We start from the raw sequence: 22,220 nt of genomic DNA, 5'->3' as shown, positions 1-22,220 counted from the left end.
TGGGGCAGGCCACATCCCACCAAGGCAGCCCCCTCCCTGCCCTGCAGGCCAGAGGCTGGGGGGCAGGAGAGCGGGGTGCTGGGGCAGAATGAGAGGGAGTTTGCTGGGAGGAATGAGGGGGTTGCCTCAGGCCTGGGGGGGAGGGAATGTGGAGGAAACTCCCTCAGGAAGCTTGAGACAGCCCAGGGGCTGCATGAGGGGAATTGGCTGTCCAAGGAGGGAGGAAGAGTGGGGGGGCACTTCCCTTCTCATCAGTGTGTGCTCCTGTTTGTGTTTCTTTTCAGGTTGAATTTTGCTGTGAGACGTGCAGTCAGTCAGGCCCTTGGGGGAGGGATGTGTTCAACTTCTGTGGCCTTTAGAAATCAGGATCAGTCCCCAAAACACTAATTTTAAATCTCATGATTTTTAAGCAATTCACATGATTTTAAGGGATTGTCTTATGATTTTTTACTGAGATGGCTGGCAATAATTGTGTGTGCGTGTAAGTGTAGGCACTGCCCTTGACGCTTTCTGGATGCCTCAGGACACTGTCTGCAGAGCTTCTCATCTGTAGCTCATTGGTATTAATCTAGCCCAGCTCAGTAGGAGTTTGCATGTAATGGAAGCTTGGCGGGCCCTATATGACATGAGTTTGACGGGTCTCTCTGCTCCAGCTTTCACAACACAAAGTGCAAAGCCTGCTTGTTAGTAATTGTCCAACTCACCAGAAAGCCCAAGAACCACATGGGCCATGGAGATTGCTTGAAGCTGGAGGGCCTGTTGCTGTAGATTAATTCCCAGGCTAAAGCATGCTGACACGGCAGGGTTTGGGAATCTTGCTCTGCTTTTCTTCTGCAGTGGAGCTCAACAGGGGCCTTCATTTACCAGCGCCGTAGCAGGGTTGTCTTTCACCATCAATAAATCCACACTATTGTTTAAAGCTAAAGTTTGTTTCTATACAAATTATTTGTAAATATGCAAAATAGCTCATGAAATAATTTGCATAACACATCACAAAGGGAGCTGCACAAAATGTGGTCGCTGGGTGTAGTATGTTGGACACACGTTTGCTGTGCAGAGGAGTGCTGCAGGCACTGATGTTGCTGTATAAAATCTGAACAGATAGTGGAGCTGTCGCACTCAGTCAGGGAACGATGACCGAGCTGCAGACAGGGTCACATATCAACTGTCACCTAATTGTTTTGAAAACTTCCCATGCATCTGACTCATTCATACAGCACTTGCACTTGGTACAATCTTTGTTTTTGCTCATGCAGAAGTATGTCCTGGCAAACGGTGTGTTTGATTGTATTTACAGAAGAATTATGGCAATATTCTACAGATAGCCATGCAATCAAATAACTTTAAAAAAACTTAGAAAACTGCTGATTACTACTGTTTATTCATAGATTCTTGGCCAATTCATTCATCTCGTGGTGATGTCCCTGCATCCTTCACATAAGGCAAAAATAACTTGGTTTGCAGTTACATAAAACATTCAACAAAAATTGTGATGAGACAATGTAATGTTTGATTTGCTCCTTGATATATGCAGTGCCCTTTGTGTGTTTTATTTATCATGGACAAGCACCGTTTGCTTAGCTTTCTTGGCAGACACAGTGAAATCAATGTTTGTATCAATTCAGGTTCCTGATTTTTCAACCTCAGTCTCCACTTTCTGGTAGTATTAAAAATAGATAGAAAAATAAATGGAAGTCCAGATTTTTTTAAATAATATTTTCTCTGGAAAACTGTCATCGTTCTCCCAAATTCTACTCATCTGTCAGGTAGACTGACCAATAATCAAGGCTTTTTGCACATACACATGCTATTCTTCCACAGGGGTCCAAGACAATATTTTGCCTACATCCCCAGGAAAAGAAAGCAGCAGAAAGAGGCCCTTCATTTGTCTTGGGGGAATCTGCAAAATGACAAGGGTCTGGGTCCCAGTGTTAGGAATCAGAGACACAAAAGATCTCAGGAGAGCCAGGTCACCCCTTTAATGTTTCATACAATTTGATATTCACCACTGTTTTCAGCAGTTTAATTTTAACTAAGTATGATGACAGTGTTTCCATCACTGCCCTTGGTAGATTATGACTCACATTGGTGGATATAGTTTACAAAACCTACACCTGCAGAAACCCCAAAACCCACAACTTCACCAAAATAGCCATCTGGTTTGATAATCAGCTAAGAGAGAAGCTTAATTAGGACTTGATAAATATAGATGAGAGCGCTGTGACTATGATAGCATAGGCAAATTATGTGTGCTATGCTATATCCTTCTGCTTCAAGGACAGTGGGGTCTTAGGTAGCATTATGTAGGTGCCAGGAGGTGAGAGCCTTTTGAGTGGGTCCTTATTGTGCTTACTCAAAGGCGGCTTTCCACTTCATCTCGTTGGAGCCAAGAAATGCGATGATGCATAAATATGCAATTATTCTAGAAACTGACAATGGATCACCAAAAATTTTCTCCATAGGTGGAGAGCAGGGGGTTGGGGTGCAGGAAGACGAGGAGAATTAAGTGTTGGCTAAAATGGAAGAATTGGGCTTCGGTGAGAAAACTGGCATTAACTCTCTTGAGCTTAAAGTCTGAGCATAATTGGCCAAATCTTCTGCAGGAATGAATATATTGACTGCACTAGAGTTACACCTTTAGACAATCTGGCTCAGCCTAGCCTCTTGATTGTTAAATTTTAACCTAGTTACTGTGCAGAAGAGTTAAGGTGATCCAGTATCACCCACTTTGTTCTGTCAGTGGCTGAAACCTAGACCTTTAACACAACTGTAGAAAAATGAAGACCTCACTGTAGAAACTCTAGGAATGAGGTTACAGAACATAGTTTGGGCCTTGCCTCTGGATGGTTACTTGATTTAACCTTCCTTTGCAAAGTGTTTGCTGGGTGCCTATTTCCTAGAAGCAGCAAAGAGTCCTGTGGCACCTTATAGACTAACAGACATATTGGAGCATGAGCTTTCATGGGTGAATACCCACTTCGTTGGATGCATGTATTCACCCACGAAAGCTCATGCTCCAATACGTCTGTTAGTCTATAAGATGCCACAGGACTCTTTGCTGCTTTGCCAGATCCAGACTAACACGGCTACCCCTCTGATACTATTTCCTAGAAAACGATCATGACTCTGGGTTGGAGCTTGTAGCCCATTTCCCACTTGACAAGGCAGGGAGAACATGTTTCCATTTTTCTTTTTGTGTGGATCTGTGCCATATATTCAGCAGTTATCTCTGCCCTCACTAACTCCGTAAGAGCTGCAAGGTCTGAGAATGAAACCCTTTGTGGCCAGATAAAGATGAATAGGATTCTACTGGGCCCTATTTCTCTGGTTGTCTTTCATAAGACTTTGGGGAATAAGTGGGGAGACGCATCCAAACCATGTCTATGGACTCATGCCGGCTTAACTGGCTCTCGGACTCGTTCTCAATACCTGTTACAAAATTCTGATGTTTAAAAATAGGGCAAAGAGGAAATGTGTCTGGACGTATCAAGCTGTGGAAGTTTCTTACTGCCATTCCCCTTCTCCTGGCAGAGTCGCTGGCTGACTGAGGGCAGAGCTCAGTGTACTTCATGGGAATTGCTCTAAGTAGCAGATGTTGTTCTACCTGTAAATGCATTTTTAGAAACTGTCCAACATAGGGTGAATTTGAGCAGGTTATAATCGCTGTTTTTCTTCAGGAGTTTGGGCCTACAGTATGACACCCTCTCTTGTCATCTCAAGAGCCTTGACTAGACAGACTAGCTGTAGATCCCAGGAAGTTGGCATCCAGTGGCAGTAATATCCCAGCTAAGTGTTGGGAAAACATGAAATTTGTTTTGCTGGAAAACAACCCTTAAAGAATGTCCCTGACACTGGAACTATGATAGTTAGTCTAGTGAGTTACAGACTTGGTGTAGCACTTGTTACACTGGGCAACGGCCACAGGAAAAAATGGTTACTCACCTTCTCGTAACTGTTGTTCTTCGAGATGTATTGTTCATGTCCATTCCAATCAGGTGTGTGCACGTGCACAGTAGCTGGAAGATTTGTCCCCTAGCAGCAACCGTAGGGTTGGCTTGGACACCCTCTGGAGTCGCGCCTTCATGGCACCCAATATAGAGCCCTGCCAACCCGTCACCCCCGCCCAGTTCCATCTTGCTGGCTACTCCGACAGAGGGGTAGGAGGATGGGTTTTGGAATGGACATGAACAACACATCTCGAAGAACCGTTTTTTTTTCCCCCGAGTGCTCGTTCATGTCAATTCCAATCAGGGGACTCACAAGCCCAAGTTCAGGAAGTGGGATCAGAGTCATCCACTGATTGGAGTACTGCTCCTTCGAAGACTGCATTGTTTCTGGCCTGCTGTGTAATCGCACAGTGCGTGGTAAAAGTGTGGATGGAGAACCATGTCGCAGCTCTGCAGATTTCCTGAGTAGGGATCTGTGCCAGGAATGCTGTTGACGAAGCCTGCGCCCTGGTGGAGTGCCAGGTTGTAGCACTTGCAGATGCAGGATATGATCCATGACAAAATGCATTGTGATGACATGGGTTGGACTTTCATTCTGTCCGTCACTGCCACAAATAGTTGGGCCGATTTTCTGAATGACTTTGTTTTCTCGATGTAGAAAGCTGGCGCCTGTGGACATCTAGTGAGTGGAGTGTCTGCTCCCAGCTGCTAGAATGAGGCTTAGGGTAGAACACCAGGAGAAAGAAGTCTTGGTTAATGTGAAACTGCGACACAACCTTCGGGAGGAAAGCAGGATGAGGTTTGAGCTGCACTTTGTCCTTATTGAACATGGTATAAGGGGGCTCTGAGGTTAGAGCCTTGAGTTCAGACACCCTCCTGGCTGAGGTTATCGCCACAAGGAATGCCACCTTGTAAGACAGGTATAGCAGGGAGCATGTCGCTAAGGACTCAAAAGATGGCCCCACGAGTCTAGAAAGAACCAGGTTGAGGTCCCAGACTAACAAGCATTAGGGTATAGCCTGTCGAGCCCTTTTAAGAATTGGCTGACCGTGGGAGGTGAAAGGCCGAGATGGCAGCTAAGTGCATCTTATTGACAACGAAAGCCCCTGCTGCTTCAGATGTAGGAGGTAGTCCAGAATAAGTGGCACTTAGGCTAGTGTCGGGATGAACGGCGGTGCGCTGACCAGACTGAAAATCTCTTCCACTTGGCAAGGTATGTAGCTCTCGTAGAGGGTTTTCTGCTGCCAAGGAGAACCTGTCTAACCTGATCTGAAGAAGAAAGCTCCATCAGGTTCAACCATGGCGCTTCCACGCCATGGATGTTCGTATGTTGAAGATGACCGTGATCTTGTGTCAGAAGGTCCAGGAAGAGCGGCAGGGTGATCGGGGCTTCCACAGACATGTCTAGGAGAAATGAGCAGGGCTGGCAGTTGGGATCCCGGCTGGCAGGAACCAGCGGGTGGAACCCCAGACCAACAGCGGGCTGAGCAGCTCAGCCCGCTGCTGGTTTGGGGTCCCGGCCGCCGGCCCTACTCAGCCCACTGACGATCTGAGGTTCTGGTTGCCGGCCCCTTGCCAGCCAGGGTCTCGGCCACCGGTCCCGCTCAGCCTCCTGCCGGCCTGGGTGAATGGCAGGAAGTTGAGTGGAGCCACTGGCTGGGACCCCGGCTGGCAGCTGAGTGAACGGAACCCCAGGCCCGCAGCCTGCCATTAAAAAAAAAAAAAAAAAAAAAAAATCAGCACGCGTGCCACTTTTGGCACGCATGCCGTAGGTTGAGGACCCCTGTTCTAGCGTATACTGTACTTTATGGTAATTTTCACTATACGCAATTTTCCTCTTACGCACTGACCGTAGAACCTAACCCCGTGTAAGATGTGACTCCACTGTATTCATTTTTGAAAATGTATAATAAGCTATGCTCGGGGGGGGGGGGAGGGAGGAGGAGGAGGAAGGGTACAAAGTGGAAGTTCTGCACCGGCCCTGTATCCCTGTATTTATCATGTGGTGGAAAATGAAGGTGAGCAAGTGCTGATTGTGACCATGCTGTTTAGGGGGAATGAGATTTTAGCAGACCACATTCAGTGAGAAAGGCAATTGTTTCATCTGGAAAATAAGTGAGATTAGGCTTTAGTCTGAACTTAATGTGTCGTGAGCAGAGACATCAAAACAATCTTGTACATCTCTTCATGTTCCATAATCTTTAAAAAGCAATTTTATAAGTCTAAGTACATAAACAACGATTTTACCCTAGATTTTATTACCAAATGGTAATTTTACATTAGATTTCATCATCAAGACATTTCAAAATACTGCAGTTATTTAATGAATGCAGTATGATTGGAAATATTCTAAAACCAATCCTGAACGAACATTGTATGAGGCTTCAGCTGTTACATTTCCTTCCTGTATCCTTTGTGAGATTTCTGAAGGGATAAGGTTACAGAGGCTGGTGAGGAAGGTGGTGGAAGTCAAATAAAAAGTCCTACAGATGCAGAACAAGATATATAGTGTGTCATAAAATATATTAGCAAATGATCATTTAAATCTCCAAAATATTAGAGTGTGTGAAGAGAAAATACATATTCTGGCTGTGAAGTTATTAAACATTTTGAATGAGTTGAACACAAAGTTTAGAGGGGGGAAATTTGCCTGACCCCTTCACAAAAAATAAATCACTAACAATATATTTTGCAAAAAACAGTTTTTCACACAGATGTTCTGTTGACTATAGCGATATAAACACTATTTAATATATTTAGTACTAGTCATTTTATAAAGGTGTAGCTTAAAAAGTAAAGGCCTTCAAAGACATTTTTCACCGTAGCATTTTGGAATAAACATATTAAAGAATTTTGCATATAGCAACATATAACATTCTAGTATGATATGGTATGTGAATTTACAACCAGTACACAATACATATTTATATAATGAAATGCCAGAAATTAAGGCTAGCTATAAAGTAATTTTCAGAGTAAGTTATGCTTATCAAAAATGTTACAAAATTTAAATCAAAACATGCATTTCTCAATTATATTTACCGTGCTGTCAATTTAAACTGTCTGCATTAACAAGCTAAAAGTTCAGCATCCAAGATTTCAACCAAGCCCAATTAAAATTCTACATTAATTTATAATCAGTTCCTTCACATGCGTCAACACTGTTCCCATGAAATGAACATTATATGTTCACCAGTCAGATGTCTGATGCAAGCTAGCAAAATTAAACAAAAATAAAAACTTTTACAAAGACACTAAAAGATCACACCTCAAATGACAGAAAGCCAACACTATTTTACAAATTTAACTTTGGCATACCAATGTACAGTTTATAATACTGTGTTGATATGACTCAAATTCTAAACCTCCGAGTGCGTTTTTCTTTAATACAGTTACATTCCCACCAGCTACATGATAAACATTTCAGATTTTTCTTCCCACTGCAAATCAGTCAAGTAAATAACCTACAGTACACCTATGAAACTGAAAAATTAAAATCATAACACATTAATTACTGTGCAGCAAAAAAAACCCAACCCAAACACACGCATATTTTTAAAGTAGTTTGTCTACATATTCAACTTAAATCCTTCCATGAAATAAATTGACTAAAACAAAAATTTCAAAACACTTCTATTCAGATCAGATTTCGGCAATTAGTTTATAAATATGACCAGCCACTTCTACTTCTCTGATGGAGTTTCAAATGAACAGACTTTGGTAAGAACAGAAGGATCCACCTACCCAGTCCAAGTATGTTAGAGAAACAATGTGCAAAGTGCACATTATGTTCTGAAAATACATTCTACAGTTTTTATTTCAGTTTGTAGAAGTAAACACCTCTAATGTGTAAGGAAAATAATAACTTGTGCATTTTAAAGTTAGCAGTTTTTCACCTTTACATATTTTAGTGCAAAATATTTTAGGGTGAGGACTTATGACAAAAATGGCAGTAGCAGCAAGATATTTTTTTTTTACAGTAACATCAATGCTAAGAAGGTTTTTTAATAACAATAAAAGTCTATCCTATTGCAAAGATTAATATATTTAAGTGTTTCAGGCACTGGATTAATGAAACTAGCACCCCATTTCATCATGGATTTTAATGGACAAAACATGTAATGGAGGTTTGGTTGCTTTAGTTATGATGCCAGAGGGTTTTTAAAAAACTTTTAAAGGCATATGCTGTAACTAAATATGTTGAACATAAGACTCTTTTTCTTATAATTCAACAGTATGTTTTGAAGAAATAGTTTCTGCCCTAGTTATGAATGATTTGCTCAATGATACAAAACTTTTAACCTCTTTACAGAAGTTTCAGTTGTGAAATTCTATGGTGGAGAAATCAGACAGTTAAAAAAAAGTAATAATATTACATCATTTACATGATGATTTGTGTAACAGTTTCTTTTTTGTGACCTTTCTAGCTAATATTTTAATCTTATTTTCTTAATGTCATAGTAGATAACATTTTCTGAGACTGATTTATAAAAAAAAAAAATTCTTCTTGAAACATCTGAAGGATGACATCGTATTACCATTACAGACTAACGTCTGTTCTTCTATTTAGTTTTCCCCAGTCAGAAACAAAAAGGAAAAATCTTGACAATGACACTGTTAATTGTCTCCACTGAAACTTAAAAGCATTGAGGACCTCTGATGTAATTTGTAGATTCTACCAAGGCAGAAGCTGAAGATATGAGAATTCCAAATAGGAAAATCGACAGAAGTTCCTAGAGTTACGATCCAGTGGAGTGCAAGCTAGGGATTGGATAGAATTTGGAAATCCGGCTCTGTGTTGAAGGGTTAAGGCATTCAGACTCTCCAGTCATTTTAAAGAAAACTTCCTGTTCTTGAAGTTTCCTAGCAAATTCCTCTTCCAGCGTCTAAAAACAACAGATTAACAAAAGTGTATATGGTGAAGTGCAAAGAAATCCACTATATCAACGTGTTATTTGCCCAACCTTCATGCAACAGACCACAAAAAATCATGCACTAATATCAAACTGAGCATTCAGAGGCTTTATAGTCTACCACTTAGGTTGGTCTGCATCTGTAGGACAGTTCGCCTATAGATATGTTTAAGGGTCCAATTTATTTTTTACACACACGCATGTGCACACACTCTAGGAGATGTTAAAAGGTGGATAACTTGCAAGCCTCTCTTGCCTGCCTCCCTTGTATCTATTGTGGCTTCTAGATAAGATGATGCTCTACTGAATTTTTTGTACATTAGTTTCACTACAATAACTCCTCACTTAACGTTGTAGTTATGTTCCTGAAAAATGTGACTTTAAGCAAAACAATGTTAAGCGAATCCAATTTCCCCATAAGAATTAATGTAAATAGGGAGGGTTAGGTTCCAGGGAAATTTTTTTCACCAGACGAAAAGCTATATATTATATAGATATACACACAGTATACATTTTAAACAAACAATTTAATACTGTTCATAGCTATGATGATTGTGAAGCTTGGTTGAGGTGGTGAAGTCAGAGGGTGGAAGAGAGTGAGAGATTTCCCAGGGAATGCCTTGCTGCTAAAATGAACTAGCACTTGGCTGAGCCTTCAAGGGTTAACACATTGTTGTTAATGTAGCCTCTCACACAAGGGGAGATAGCATAGCAGACAGACACAGACACACACCTTGAGTGTGGCGCAGAGAGAGAAATGCACACTGCCCCTTTAAGTAAGCTGACCCACTCTTAAGTGCATTGTCTTGGATCAGGAAGTTGAAACAGCAGCTGCTGCCCCAGGCTCTCTCCATCTGTGTCCCCACCCTGCTCTATATGGAGAAGAAGGGGTAAGTGGGGTGTAGAAGCAGGGGGGAGGGAGACACCCTGACATTAGCCCCCCTTTCCTTCCCCCCCTGCACAGCAAGCAGGAGGCTCAGGGAGCCAGGGGCAGCTCTAGGCATTTTGCCGCCCCAAGCACGGCAGGCAGGCTGCCTTCGGCGGCTTGCCTGTGGAGGGTCCGCCGAAGCCGCGGGAACAGCGGACCCTCCGCAGGCAAGCTGTTGAAGGCAGCCTGCCTGACTCCCTCACGACAACCGGCAGAGCGCCCCCAGTGGCTTGCTGCCCCAAGCACGCGCTTGGCGTGCTGGTGCCTGGAGCCGCCCCTGCGGGGAGCAGCTCTGAGGCAGAGGGCAGGAGCAGCACATGGCAGTGGGAGGAGGGACAGCTGCAACTGCCAGCCTGCTGGGTGGCTGCAGCACAGGGAACTTAGGGGAGCTGATAGGCGGGCTGCTGGTCCACCCTGGTTACAAGCCCTCACCAGCTAGCTGCAACAGGCTGCTCTTCCTGCAAGCAGTGGACAAAGCAGGTGGCTGACAAAGGACGTTAGACGGGAGTATTGCGCAACTTTAAACGAGCATGTTCCCTAACTGATAAGCAATGTAACAACGAAACCGGGATGACTTTAAGTGAGGAGTTACTGTATTTTCCTGGGATGAATTTTTTTTGTACTGTCCAATTTGTAACTATCCAGTTTCAGAGTCTGATGCATTATTTATCTTCTGGACCCGTTTTTTGCTTATAAACTGTCCTGGGTTACCTTTTTTCTTGGTCTTAGTTTCTCTCTCCATTCCTTCAGTTCTAGGCTATGCTCTTCATCTAACTCTTTTAGTTTCTGAGTCTCATGTTCAACCAGTAGATGGCATTTTTCATTCTGAAAATAAGATAGATAATCCTTAAATAAAACTAATTCAGATTAGACAATCAACCATTTGTACAGTAACATGTTGTCCTAATTAATTTAAATCAGCTTACACTGTATAATGTGATGTGAATTATTATAACAACGCATTCTTATCAATAGCTGATGTTTCCAACAGAACCAATGGTTTTGTGTTATAAAATATGGCATAATCAGAAATATTGTGAAATGTGTTTCAGTGGTGTAGAAGATAATGTCACTCAACACTGTATGTGTGTTATTGGCTAATCTATTCAGTGTCATGCAGTGCATGCTCTGTCTAGTCAAGGCAGTTTTGTAGGATTCAATTTAAGAGCTTAATTACGTTAGAAAGTTATGCTTGCAACCATTTCAGCCCTTGATTCCAGTAGCTGAGGCTGACTGACAAGTCAAAGGGGATATGTCTTTATGGAGGGAGCCTCAGTTCACCACTGTAAAGAGCAACAAACCACCATCATCTTGCTCCTGAAGACAGCTGGGGGCCAAATTATCCCCTGCTACAGCTCAGAGCAACCTTAGGGCAGCTCTAACTTACACCCAGCTGAATTGGCCCCCAAAATGGTCTGTTCCTACAGTTGGGGCTCATTGAAGCACATCAGTGCTGTGGCCATGCCCATTTCCACAGGGTGCTGTGAAAGAGAGTGGTGTAGCACCAGCTTCCCTGGCTCTATGCCCCTGGGGGATTTCCCACTGCAAGGGGAATAATCGGCTGGTCACTTAACTCCTGCTTTAAATCTGCCTTATATCACTGGAGCAGAAGAAAACAGACTTAATGGGGAACAGGATCTGGCTCATGGTGTGCAGCAGTTGGTTTTACAACATACATGTCATGAAAGGACCAAAAATTGAGGCCTGTATTACTGAAAACTTAGTTATGTTCCAGAACTGCAGATGTAATCAGCAACCTGCCCTTTGCAAGACAGACCTCACTGCATGTAGTACTACAGACTTGCTCTTATGGCGAGGTACTGACATCACTCAGAGCAACTGAAAATTCAACTAACAGAAGATGGAGCTGCCTTTCTGTTTTGAATACTGATTTAAAAAAAAAAAAAGAAATGTTGCCAAAGGAAAGTAGCAGTTAAAACAAAGGCTGGTAAGCACTGTACAAGGTTAATATGTCCTTATGGTTCAGAGAGAGAGAGAGAGATATTTACACACACACATGCAAGTGTGTGTGTGTGTGTGTGTAAATCTCTTTATCATTAACTAAGTTATGGATATGAATTAAGAGTACAATATGCTGTATCCCTTAGAAAGGGATCTCATTAATTTCTATATGGATGGGTAATTATGTAAGAAAAACATCATTAAAACATTTTCCTAATCAATACATTCAGAATTTGCTCAGTTTGTATTGATTAACTTGACTCTCTTCATACACTGCTTATTTTATGCCCTATATGTTTAACCTGTAATTGGTGCAGTTCTCTGATGTTTGCTTCACACTGCAACTGAAGGTCCCGCATTTGATTTTCATGTTTTTGATGCTGAGCCAACCTCTCATTTTTCTGCCTCTTTTCTTCTTGAGTAGCAAACTAAAATTAAAAACAAAGAGTAGGTGATTGATACAGTAGTACCTCATATTGTACCATACATTACAAATGACTTTTCCAGGGTTGTAAAGAACATAATGTATTTACAGTATAACTGGATAGAACAACATTACAAGATTAAAGTCATCAGTGCAATTTCCTAATTTTCACTGCTTGAATTTTCCAATATACCCTTATCCAAGGCAGGCTCTCTCTGTCATGTCACTTCTCCATCTTTGTTCAAATCCCTCCCTAAAACTCACTTCTTCCATGAGGCCCCTAAAATATGTCAATTATAGTTATTATTGGCCCAAACTCATCTAGTGTAAATCACAAAGCCCTGTTGACTTTAATGGAGCAAACGGACTTGCACCAGTTTAGAATCTGGCTCTATATTTTAAAAAAAAAAAAAATTAAACATTCAATACATGAGTAATCTTTGCCTCTCACCTAATATACTTTCACTCACTGCATCAAATCTAAGGCCCCAATCCTTCAAAAAATGTATGCATGTGCTTAACTTTACATACTCAGTAGTCATATTGACTTCAATGGGATCACTTACTGTATGTAAAGTTAAGCATATGTTAAGTCTTTGGATGATCGGGGCCTAAAGTTATCTGGTATGATCTTCAAGGCAAGAACTATATTTTACTAGTACTGCAGAGTGCCTACTAATTTGGGGGTCTCTGTAAAAATAACAATCAACATCATTCCTATTCAAGAATTAGAAGATATATAGATGATTGCATCAAAAACAGGCTGTCAAAAATCAGAACAATTTAAATGTCTCTGATTATGCTCAACTGGAGAAGTAATCTAATTGGTAGCAGGCATTTCAGCTAACCATATAACAGGGGTTGGCAACCTTTGGCACGCAGGCCAATGGGGGCTGCGGGAAGCGGCGTGATCCAAGGGATGTGCTGGCCGCCACTCGTCACCCCCGTTGGCCTGGAGTGGTGAACAGTGGCCAGTGGGAGCCGCGATCGGCCGAACCTGCGGACACGGCAGGTAAACAAACCGGCCCAGCCCGCCAGGGTGCATACCTGGTGAGCCGCGTGCCAAAGGTTGCCGACCCCTGCCTTATAATATGCACACAAGTTGGAAATATCAAAAACTATTGGGGCACACAACAAACTGATTTGTACAAACAAATTTGGAGAAGGATTAAGGGCAACTGCAAATACTTCTCTTAAATGCAAGTAGAAATGGCTGCTCCAGATTGAGCCAGTAGGTAGAGTTCCATGATAAACAATCCAGTCTCCATTTTACAGTGGGATGATTTTAGATAAATATTCCAAATTTAGTTGTGGCCATCAAACCTGCACAGAGGACTGGATGGTACTCTCTTTGAAACGCAATAAAATTATATTCCAAAAGTTGTCCGTGACAGTGAATACTAAGCAACATAAAGTTCATAACATCCTGAGGCCGAATGTACTTCTTTCACAGAATTTCAAGCCCTTGTTCACTTCTGACATACATAAAAGACTGACTTGGGACAGTCATGCAGCACTACAGAGTAATATCTTTAGGCCTTCAAACTGATGCCTTTTAAAATACAACTGAATACATATAACTATACTTCAAAACTTCACTCAACTCAAGCACTTTCAGATATTTTAAACTACAGATGTTTGTCAGTCACCTGTTTAATCTTCTCACGATCCTGTTCTGGAGTGCCTGATGAGTTAATTCTTAAACTTTTCTTAAACATAGCCATTCGAGTCTTTGCTTCACTTCGCTGAATTTTGGGCAGTCTTGCTCTTTCCTGAGTTTGCCTGTTCTTTAACTCCTCAATAAGCCGTTGATTATATCGTTGCATCTGTTCTGTTTCCTAAAAAGGTTTTGAACAAAAAGATTGTTCGTAATATTGCTATATGACTAACATAATATGTTTAAACATTTAGGCACCAATTTAGGAAAGCGCTTAAACATGTGCTTACGTCTATCCCATTTCTGCAGGGGTCTGATTCAAAGCCCAGTGAAGCCAAGCTGCCCAGCTCTGAAGGACAGGGTAAAAGTACACAACAGACCAAATTTTACAGTCTGTGATGCGTTTTTCACGACCATGAATTTGGTAGGGCCCTACTTATAGTATTTTGCTGAACTTGGGGCCTTATAGGGACATTGATGTTAAATATTCTTAAATAAGACCTCTTTACTTATGTTAAAAATACCATAGGTTATTAAAACTCTAACTTTAGTGTAATTACTCTGGACTTACACCAGTGCAATGTAGCTCAGAATATGGTCAGTAGCACTTTCAGGTTCTCTTGCAATAACAACACTGGAGTTATTGGACTCTAAACACTGCAGAGAACTATTTGTTTAAAGCACCTGCTTCTACTGGAATAAAACACCAATATTAACAAGAACCCACTAATGGTAATATTTTGATTGGTTTTTGATTTTTAAAAACTTGTTTTTTGAAATCTAACTTTTGGGCTAAATTTGACATAAGTAGTATCGTGATCCCATTACTTTATAGGCCCAATACTACAAATAATTATGCAAATGGATGGGACTGATCACATAAGAAAAGATGTAAACGTATTTTTGGAAGGTAAGTTTCTATATTTGTAACCCCAGTGCTTCCTTTTATGCTCCCTAGTCATTTACTGTTCTCACATGTTACATCTGGTCTTAAATTTAGATTGTAATCTTTCTGGATAAGGAATATCTCTCTCCTAATTGCGAGGAACCTGGCTTACTTTGAGTGCTTGAAATATAAATAATGTGTTAAGTACCAAACATGTCAAACAACTTTGACAAAGTGCCTCAATGTACTGACTGAAGCAACAAAATAAAGAGAAGAGAGATTTATATAGCAAGAAAGAAGCTACACAAGTTGAGTGAACCAAGTTGTTGTAGACAAGTAAACTAGTAGTATAGATCAAAAGATATTTTAATATACCACTGAAGATTGTAATATGGAGGAAAGGGACAAACTCAGCACTAACTTTTTCATGCCTCTTAAGAAGCTGGTGTCTCTGCATGAAGTACTGATCTTTGAGTTGCTGTTTGAGAAGCTGGTGTTTTTCCTGTAAATGTCGCTCTTCTAGCTCCCAGATTGCAGCTTCACGAGCTGGAGGAGGAGGAGGAAGTTTGTTCCAGAAAGTACTACATAATATTTTCTAATCTACACATATATATTTAAAATTACAGGGATATTTTAATTTAAAAGAAATGATAAAAAATATTTGTAAGAAGCCATTAATACAGATATATACCACACCACTATATCTAATAAAATGATCAATAGTTAAAATTTTAAGAACATAAGAATGGCCATACTGGGTCAGACCAAAGGTCCATCCAGCTCAGTATCCTGTCTGCCGACAGTGGCCAATACCAGGTGCCCCAGAGGGAGTGAACCTAACAGCTAATGATTGAATGATCTCTCTCTTGCCATCCATCTCCACCCTCGACAAACAGAGGCTAGGGACACCATTCCTTCCTCAGGTAAGGAGTTCCACAGGTTGACTGTGCGCTGTGTGAAGAAGAGCTTCCTTTTATTTGTTTTAAACCTGCCGCCCATTAATTTAATTTGGTGGCCCCTAGTTCTTATATTATGGGAACAAGGAAATAACTTTTCCTTATTCACTTTTTTCACACCACTCATGATTTTATATACCTCTATCATATCCCGCCTTAGGCCTGGTCTACACTAAGGGGGGAGGGGAGGGTATAGATCGAAGTTACGCAACTTCAGCTATGTGAATCATGTACTTAGATTTACGCGGTGTCTTCACTGTGATAAGTCGATGGCTGATGCTCCCCAGTCGACTCTGCCTGCGCCTCTCGCCCTGCTGGAGTACCAGAGTCAATGGGAGAGCGCTCGGAGGTCAATTTATCGCATCTAGACTAGATGCGATAAATCAACCCCCACTAGTTTGATCGCTGCCCATCGATCCAGACGGTAATGTAGACAAGCCCTTAGTCTCCTCTTTTCCAAGCTGAAAAGTCCTAGCCTCTTTAATCTCTCTTTATATGGGGCCCGTTCCAAACCCCTAATCATTTTAGTTGCCCTTCTCTGAACCTTTTCTAATGGCAGTATATCTTTTTTGAGAGGAGGAGATCACATCTGTGCACAGTATTCATTGAATACTGTATTCATTGTATTTAATTAAGAAATAATACAAGAAAAGCGTTACCTGGAAATGTCTTGAGTAAATTTTTTTCGTTATACAGTTATAAGCAACATTCAAAATTATGTGACCAAAACTGTGCGAATAAATAGGTATGGCTGAGTCAGAAAAGGCAAGGTACATCTCAAAAAAGAATTTTAACATGTTACTTTTCTGCTAGCAGAACAAAGGCATTTTAAATATAGTACTGTTTCATATTAAAGATATGCTTTTAACTACAGTTTCAATTTTAACTCTGGATGTCCTTGATTTTACAGATTTAAGTCAGACTTTACTATTTTTTAACAGCTCTCTTTGAGACGAAAAGTTGCATATAAAACAGAAGAAAATCTAATTTTAAAGGAGAAATTTGATGATGGATACCTCTCATAAGCTGCTGCTTGTTATTCAGGCAGTCTCGCTCAATATTGGCTAGTTCTGTTTTTTGCTGCTGGATGATTTTCTTTAGAGATGAATCCAATTCTTGTTGCTGCTTCTGCACAAATTCTTGTTCCTATTAAAAACCAGGGAAAATAGATTAAGTTGCTGTATTCTATTCATACTAAATTTTTAATGAGATTCCCAGAACAATTCTCTTTGTTCCCTTGCAAATCAAACACATTTATGAAAATTTGGCCTACAATACATCTGCTATAACATTATCTACTTTTGGGGACATCCAGTAGAAGAGAGAGAGTACAGAATTTTTAATTACACTTTTAGAAATGAAACAGAAAGCAATGAACTAACCAAAATCTGCAGTTATTTCTATGATCAGAGTAAAATATAATATGAGTTTGATTAGAAAAAATAATTTACATTTTCTCAAATTAAATTAGCAACTAGTCTGAAAGTGGGTGGAAACTGTGCATCTACAGCAATGCAAAAGAGGTCAAAAACTAAACCTTTTATTCCCTGAACCAACAGGAGCTACTACTGTTGCTTAAATAACGTGTCAACACCAGGGAGAGGTAACTTTATTATACCACCCTGGTGGTTCTTCTTGCCCAATTTAGGTGGGAAGCTTATGAAAAGAAAGCCTTGGCTCCAGACCTTGGTTGGCTAATGGTACTGTCATGCAAGATACATGGAAGGGCTGATACTAAGTCCTACTAATAAGGAGCAGTCCTCCATGGGAAGAATTTAAAGAGGAGGAAAACATGCAGCTTATGTAACTGTGGGATCAGTGTTTGAAGATCCCTCCTACCTAGACTCTAGGTTTTGGAAGGGCCACATAATGTAACCAAACGTGACAGCAGCTGCATGGGATTGAAGAAGCCCTGCAGTAGCCTATAAAGGAAAACCAACCATGTGCTAAAAACTGAACCCATGTTCACTCAAAGCCAAGTACAATCATTATTTTGTTAGCTACTCTTTATTTGACAATGCACAGAGTTAACAAGCCTTCATAAACCAATAGAAACTATCTGCACATAATTTATTCAAATAACTTTTAATGAAAATAATTACTTTTCATACGTGTGTGTGTATACACACACACACACACACACTTTTCATATGTGTATATTTATTTATATCACTGGGGAATAAAAACTGAGAAAGTCATATTGATATAGGCCCCAGTCCTGCAATTTGCTCCATGTGGGTAGAGCCCTGCATGGAGCGCCACTCCCTAAGGTGCAAAGGTCCTCCCATGCAGAACAAGCTGCACGACTAGGAACCTAATTTGTAGAAACAACAAAAATATTTATTTGCAAAGTTGGAAACCCCCCTCCCCCATGCACACACACAAACAACCCAGAAAAACTCTGATACAATAAAGTCACATGTAGTAAAGAGTGTAACAGTTGTCATTTGTTTGGGATTATTATTCAAAGCCTATTTGTGTGCACACTTTGCATGGCTAAGTCTAAGTTATTTAGTTAAAATAAAACAGACATTACACAGTTCACTATCATCTATCCACACTCTACAGTTGACTCATTTTTATGTATCTACACATACAGGCAAGCATGCACACACACCTTTGCCTTACAAAATATGACAAGAAATTTTATGTAAAATATGATCTACATTGAACCTACTTTCCAAAACAAGAAAAAAGTGTTTTAAAAATGGATCTGTGCTGGTTACATGGAAAGGGGCATAATCTCAGTATTTTTAGTGGAACACAATAAAGAACATAAGGAGAATACAGACCTTAGTATTGTGTTAATTTTGTCTTTAAACTTATAAGACAGATTTTCAATAAAATGTTCCTAAACTTGTTAGTGAAAGTGTCTTAGTAAAGTTGAGTTCAATAACTTAATGAAATAGTCACCGATATTTTTTGTTGTTGAAAGTTACCTTTACAAAGTGTATCTTATTTTGTTAAGCACTATGAAAAGCAATAAGTAACCTTTTTACGCTGCGAGTTGGAAGTGTCCTTGTTTTAGTGCTCATGAATTCAGAAAATTGACATGCATTGCTTAGGGGCTATCAAAGAAGCTTTTCTGCTGCAATAGTCCAAAAAGTTTGACTATTTTTACTGCACTTGCAATATACAAATAGACTAAAGGCCTGATTTAGCAAAGCATCTAAGCATGAAGATAGCTGTGGTCTAAGTAAGGGCTTATTTACACTTACATTTTATAGTGCTCTAACTTGCTGGCTCAGGAGGATGAAAAACGACCCCTCTGAGCGCAGCAAGTTTGAGCGCTTTAAAGCGCTAGCGTGGACAGGCTCAGAGCACTGGGAGCGCCGCTCCCGGAACTCGGAGCTATTCCCCTCATGGAGATGTGTTACCAGGAGCACTGGGAGAGCTCACATGTGACCACACACACACTTCAAAGTGCTGCTGTAGGAGCACACCCGCGGCAGCACTTTGAAGTTTCTAGTGTAGATGTAGCCTAAGTCATTGGGTATTTGTGTGGAATTTAGTGTCCTGTGATATATAGGAGGTCAGACTAGATCGAAGTGGGCAAACATTTTGGCCTGAGGCCACATCTGGGTATGGAAATTGTATGGCGGTCCATGAATGCTCATGAAATTGGGGAGTGGGGGGTGGAAGAGGGTGAGGGCTCTGGGGTAGGGCCAGAAATGAGGAGTTCAGGGTGCAAGAGGGGGCTCCAGGTTGGGAAAGGGGGTTGGGATAGCGGGGTGAGGGCTCAGGCTGAGGGTCCAGGCTCGGGGGGGGGGGCTGGGAATGAGGGGTTGGAGGTGCAGGAGGGTGCTCTGGGCTGGGACCAAGGGGTTTGGAGGCCTGGAGAGGGATCATGGATGGGGCAGGGGGTTGGGGCCCGGAAGAGGGGCAGGGGTGCAGGCTCCAGGCAGCACTTACCTCAGGCAGCTCCCAGAAGCAGCAGCATGTCCCCCACTTCGGCTCCTACACAGAGGCGTGGCCAGGTGGTTCTACGCATTGCCCCTTCTGCAGGCGCAGCTCCTGGGGCTCTCATAGGCCATGGTTCCTGACCAATGGGAGCTGTGGGGGCTGCACTTGGGATGGGAGCAGTGTGTGGAGCCCCCTGGCTGCCCCTACATGTAGGAGCCATAGGAGGGACATGTGGAGCCACAGGGCCAGCCCCTGACCCCGCTCCCCAGCTGCAGCACAGGAGCAGGCCAAGCCCCGGACCCTGCTCCCCGGTGGGAGCTCCAGTGCCGGATGAAAACGTCTAACGGGCCGGATGCAGCCCCCGGGCTGTAGTTTGCCCACTGCTGGACTAGATAGTCTAATGGTCCCTTCTGGCTTTAAAAATCTACTAAACATGTAAGAGAAGACCAGTTTTTCTAGAACAATGCTGTGGAAAGGCTGAATGGATAGAGGACGGTAGTTACCAAATACTAGCAAACAGCGAGAGGGTTAGAGCAGACATTTTTAGTATGACTGACAAAGAGCCAATATATGGTCAATGAAAAAGTTGCTGACAGCTTTGATATGAGCCAAGTTGCAAAGCTAGGAGCATTTGTTCTCATTCAGGAAGAAATGAAGTTTAAGGTGGTTTCTAGAGAAGAGAGAGAAGGGAAGACAGCTGGGATGCTAGCGGATGCTAGTCAATGAGATACATGGGCTTGAGCAGCAACAATAACATTTTATCTTATTGATCTTTAAAGTAAGATGAGTGCAGCAAATATTTCACAGAGCTCAATGGAGAAGAGATGTGTACAGGTCTGTTGCATCTTACGCGCATTTAACATGCACGATTTCAGTTTTACGCTGTTGGCAAAACCAAAACAAAAAACAAAAAAGAGAAAAATAACAATTTTAATACTGTACCTGTATGGCAGGCAGAATCGCCCACACTTCAACTCAATGTAATTTTGACTATACGCGGTTTTCGCTTTACGCGCTAACCGCGGAATGGAACCCCCGCGTAAGATGAGACTCGCCTGTACAGTGAAATCTGGAATCAACGATCTGTTACAGGCACACTTGATAATGACTGTTGAGACGTGATTTTCCTCTCCCACAGAAGTTCAGTAAATAGTAAGGCTTGTGTGTGTCCCATTGCACAATGAATTGCAATTTTCATAACCATCTCTCTAGGGTTGGGTAGGTACACTTGGAGGTTATCGTGGTACCAGGGTGAATGGGATGTGCAGAAGGTTGTATAAAATTGGAAGAGGAGTAAGTTGGTGAATATCTGGGAGAATGATAGTTATGGGTATTATCAGAGGGATAGGGTCAGTGATACATATTACAGAATAATGGACTGATGAGAATAGAGTTTTAGAGGGTTCCACATTATTTACTTTTCAATGGAAAGAGTAAGAAGACTGAAATATATTAGAAATATAGCTTTAGTATACTGGAATAGCTGGGGGTGCCATTGTGTAAAACATGCTGTAGGTGACTTTCAAGGTACTTTTTTCATGCTGTCTTACATTTTCAACCCCTAGGGAAAATATTACATTAGAAGTGTGTGGTCAAGGTCAGAAAAGCAATTACGGAAGAGACTTTCCTCCCTCAATCGCTTACGTATCGGTTCTGATCTGTTTATAGTGGAAGTCAAAATAAGAGGGTTTTAAATGGCTAACACAGCAAGCTTAAAATGGCTAGCACAGCAAGCTAAGCCATGTATCTGAAAAACGCAAGCTCTGTCCTTTCAGTTTCAAACATCAATACCAAACATCACACACAATAAAGATTGTGTACTGTGGTCTACCTCCTATACTATCCAACCAAGCTGCCAGTGAAGATGTTTTCCACAATCTTTATCACATCACATGCAATAAACATTATGGAGAAAAACTTCACTGGCAATTTTGCTGGTTAGTGTAGGAGGGCAGACCACAATATAATTTTCCCCTTAGCAGTTACATTAGTTCTTTGTGACAGTAGCAACAAGTTTTTATCCTACGATTTAGCAAGAAAATGATAAATGCCACCTGCCAAAGGTAAACATTACACTGCACACACAACATAAACTTTAGTCACTGCATTCAATTTCTCACAGGTGCTGAAATGATAAAATCATTAAATTCTTGACTACTTCTGTTTCTGAGAGAAAATTCAGTGTTTTGTCCAAAGTTAATCACTGCATCAATTTGAACTTTTAAACTATACAATTTTATAAATTTGCATTCATCAATTTTTGAGACAGTAAAATTCATCAGCACATGAGAGCCAAAGAAAAAAATATGAGATAACACAAAGTTGAAAAAATTAGGGAAATAAACCCTTCTTGGTATTTTTGGACTTACATCCTGCATTTGTGCATTGAAGAGTGTACACGAAGACAACTGAAAAGACTGAATCATAACCTGAGCAATGCCCTGTGGATCAGAATACAATACAATACTTCCCAGGTCAAAATGTAAACAAAAACAACTCCTTTCTTTCAAAGACGGTAAACTACTATACATCAGCCATGAGAATATGAAGATGGTTTGAGCAATTATTTACAGTAGAAATGGTACTTGTACGTAAACTGATCTGTTTACAGATTTGAAATCAAATTTCTGCAGATGTTCTTATG

The 22,220-nt window shown here is 41.2% G+C and overlaps 1 protein-coding gene across 2 annotated transcripts in view; it reads right to left on the bottom strand.

The window, feature by feature from the left end:
- Positions 1 to 6,174: 6,174 nt before the first annotated feature.
- The window catches only part of SLK (STE20 like kinase), a 71,969-nt gene continuing 55,923 nt past the window's right edge, over positions 6,175 to 22,220 (bottom strand). For both annotated transcript variants that reach the window (XM_039481028.1, XM_039481029.1), the window contains 6 exons: positions 16,690 to 16,819; positions 15,139 to 15,263; positions 13,824 to 14,012; positions 12,053 to 12,178; positions 10,500 to 10,613; positions 6,175 to 8,833 (listed from right to left, as the gene is read on the bottom strand). In XM_039481028.1, the coding sequence (XP_039336962.1) occupies positions 8,687 to 8,833; positions 10,500 to 10,613; positions 12,053 to 12,178; positions 13,824 to 14,012; positions 15,139 to 15,263; positions 16,690 to 16,819 (831 nt within the window). In that variant the 3' untranslated portion in view covers positions 6,175 to 8,686. The remainder of the gene's footprint in view (positions 8,834 to 10,499; positions 10,614 to 12,052; positions 12,179 to 13,823; positions 14,013 to 15,138; positions 15,264 to 16,689; positions 16,820 to 22,220) is intronic.

Source organism: Mauremys reevesii, linkage group 7 (genome assembly GCF_016161935.1).
Source record: "Mauremys reevesii isolate NIE-2019 linkage group 7, ASM1616193v1, whole genome shotgun sequence".
In the NCBI taxonomy this organism is placed as follows: domain Eukaryota; kingdom Metazoa; phylum Chordata; order Testudines; family Geoemydidae; genus Mauremys; species Mauremys reevesii.
The sequence above is the reverse complement of the archived record's forward strand: the minus strand, read 5'-3'. Positions and strand labels throughout refer to the sequence as shown.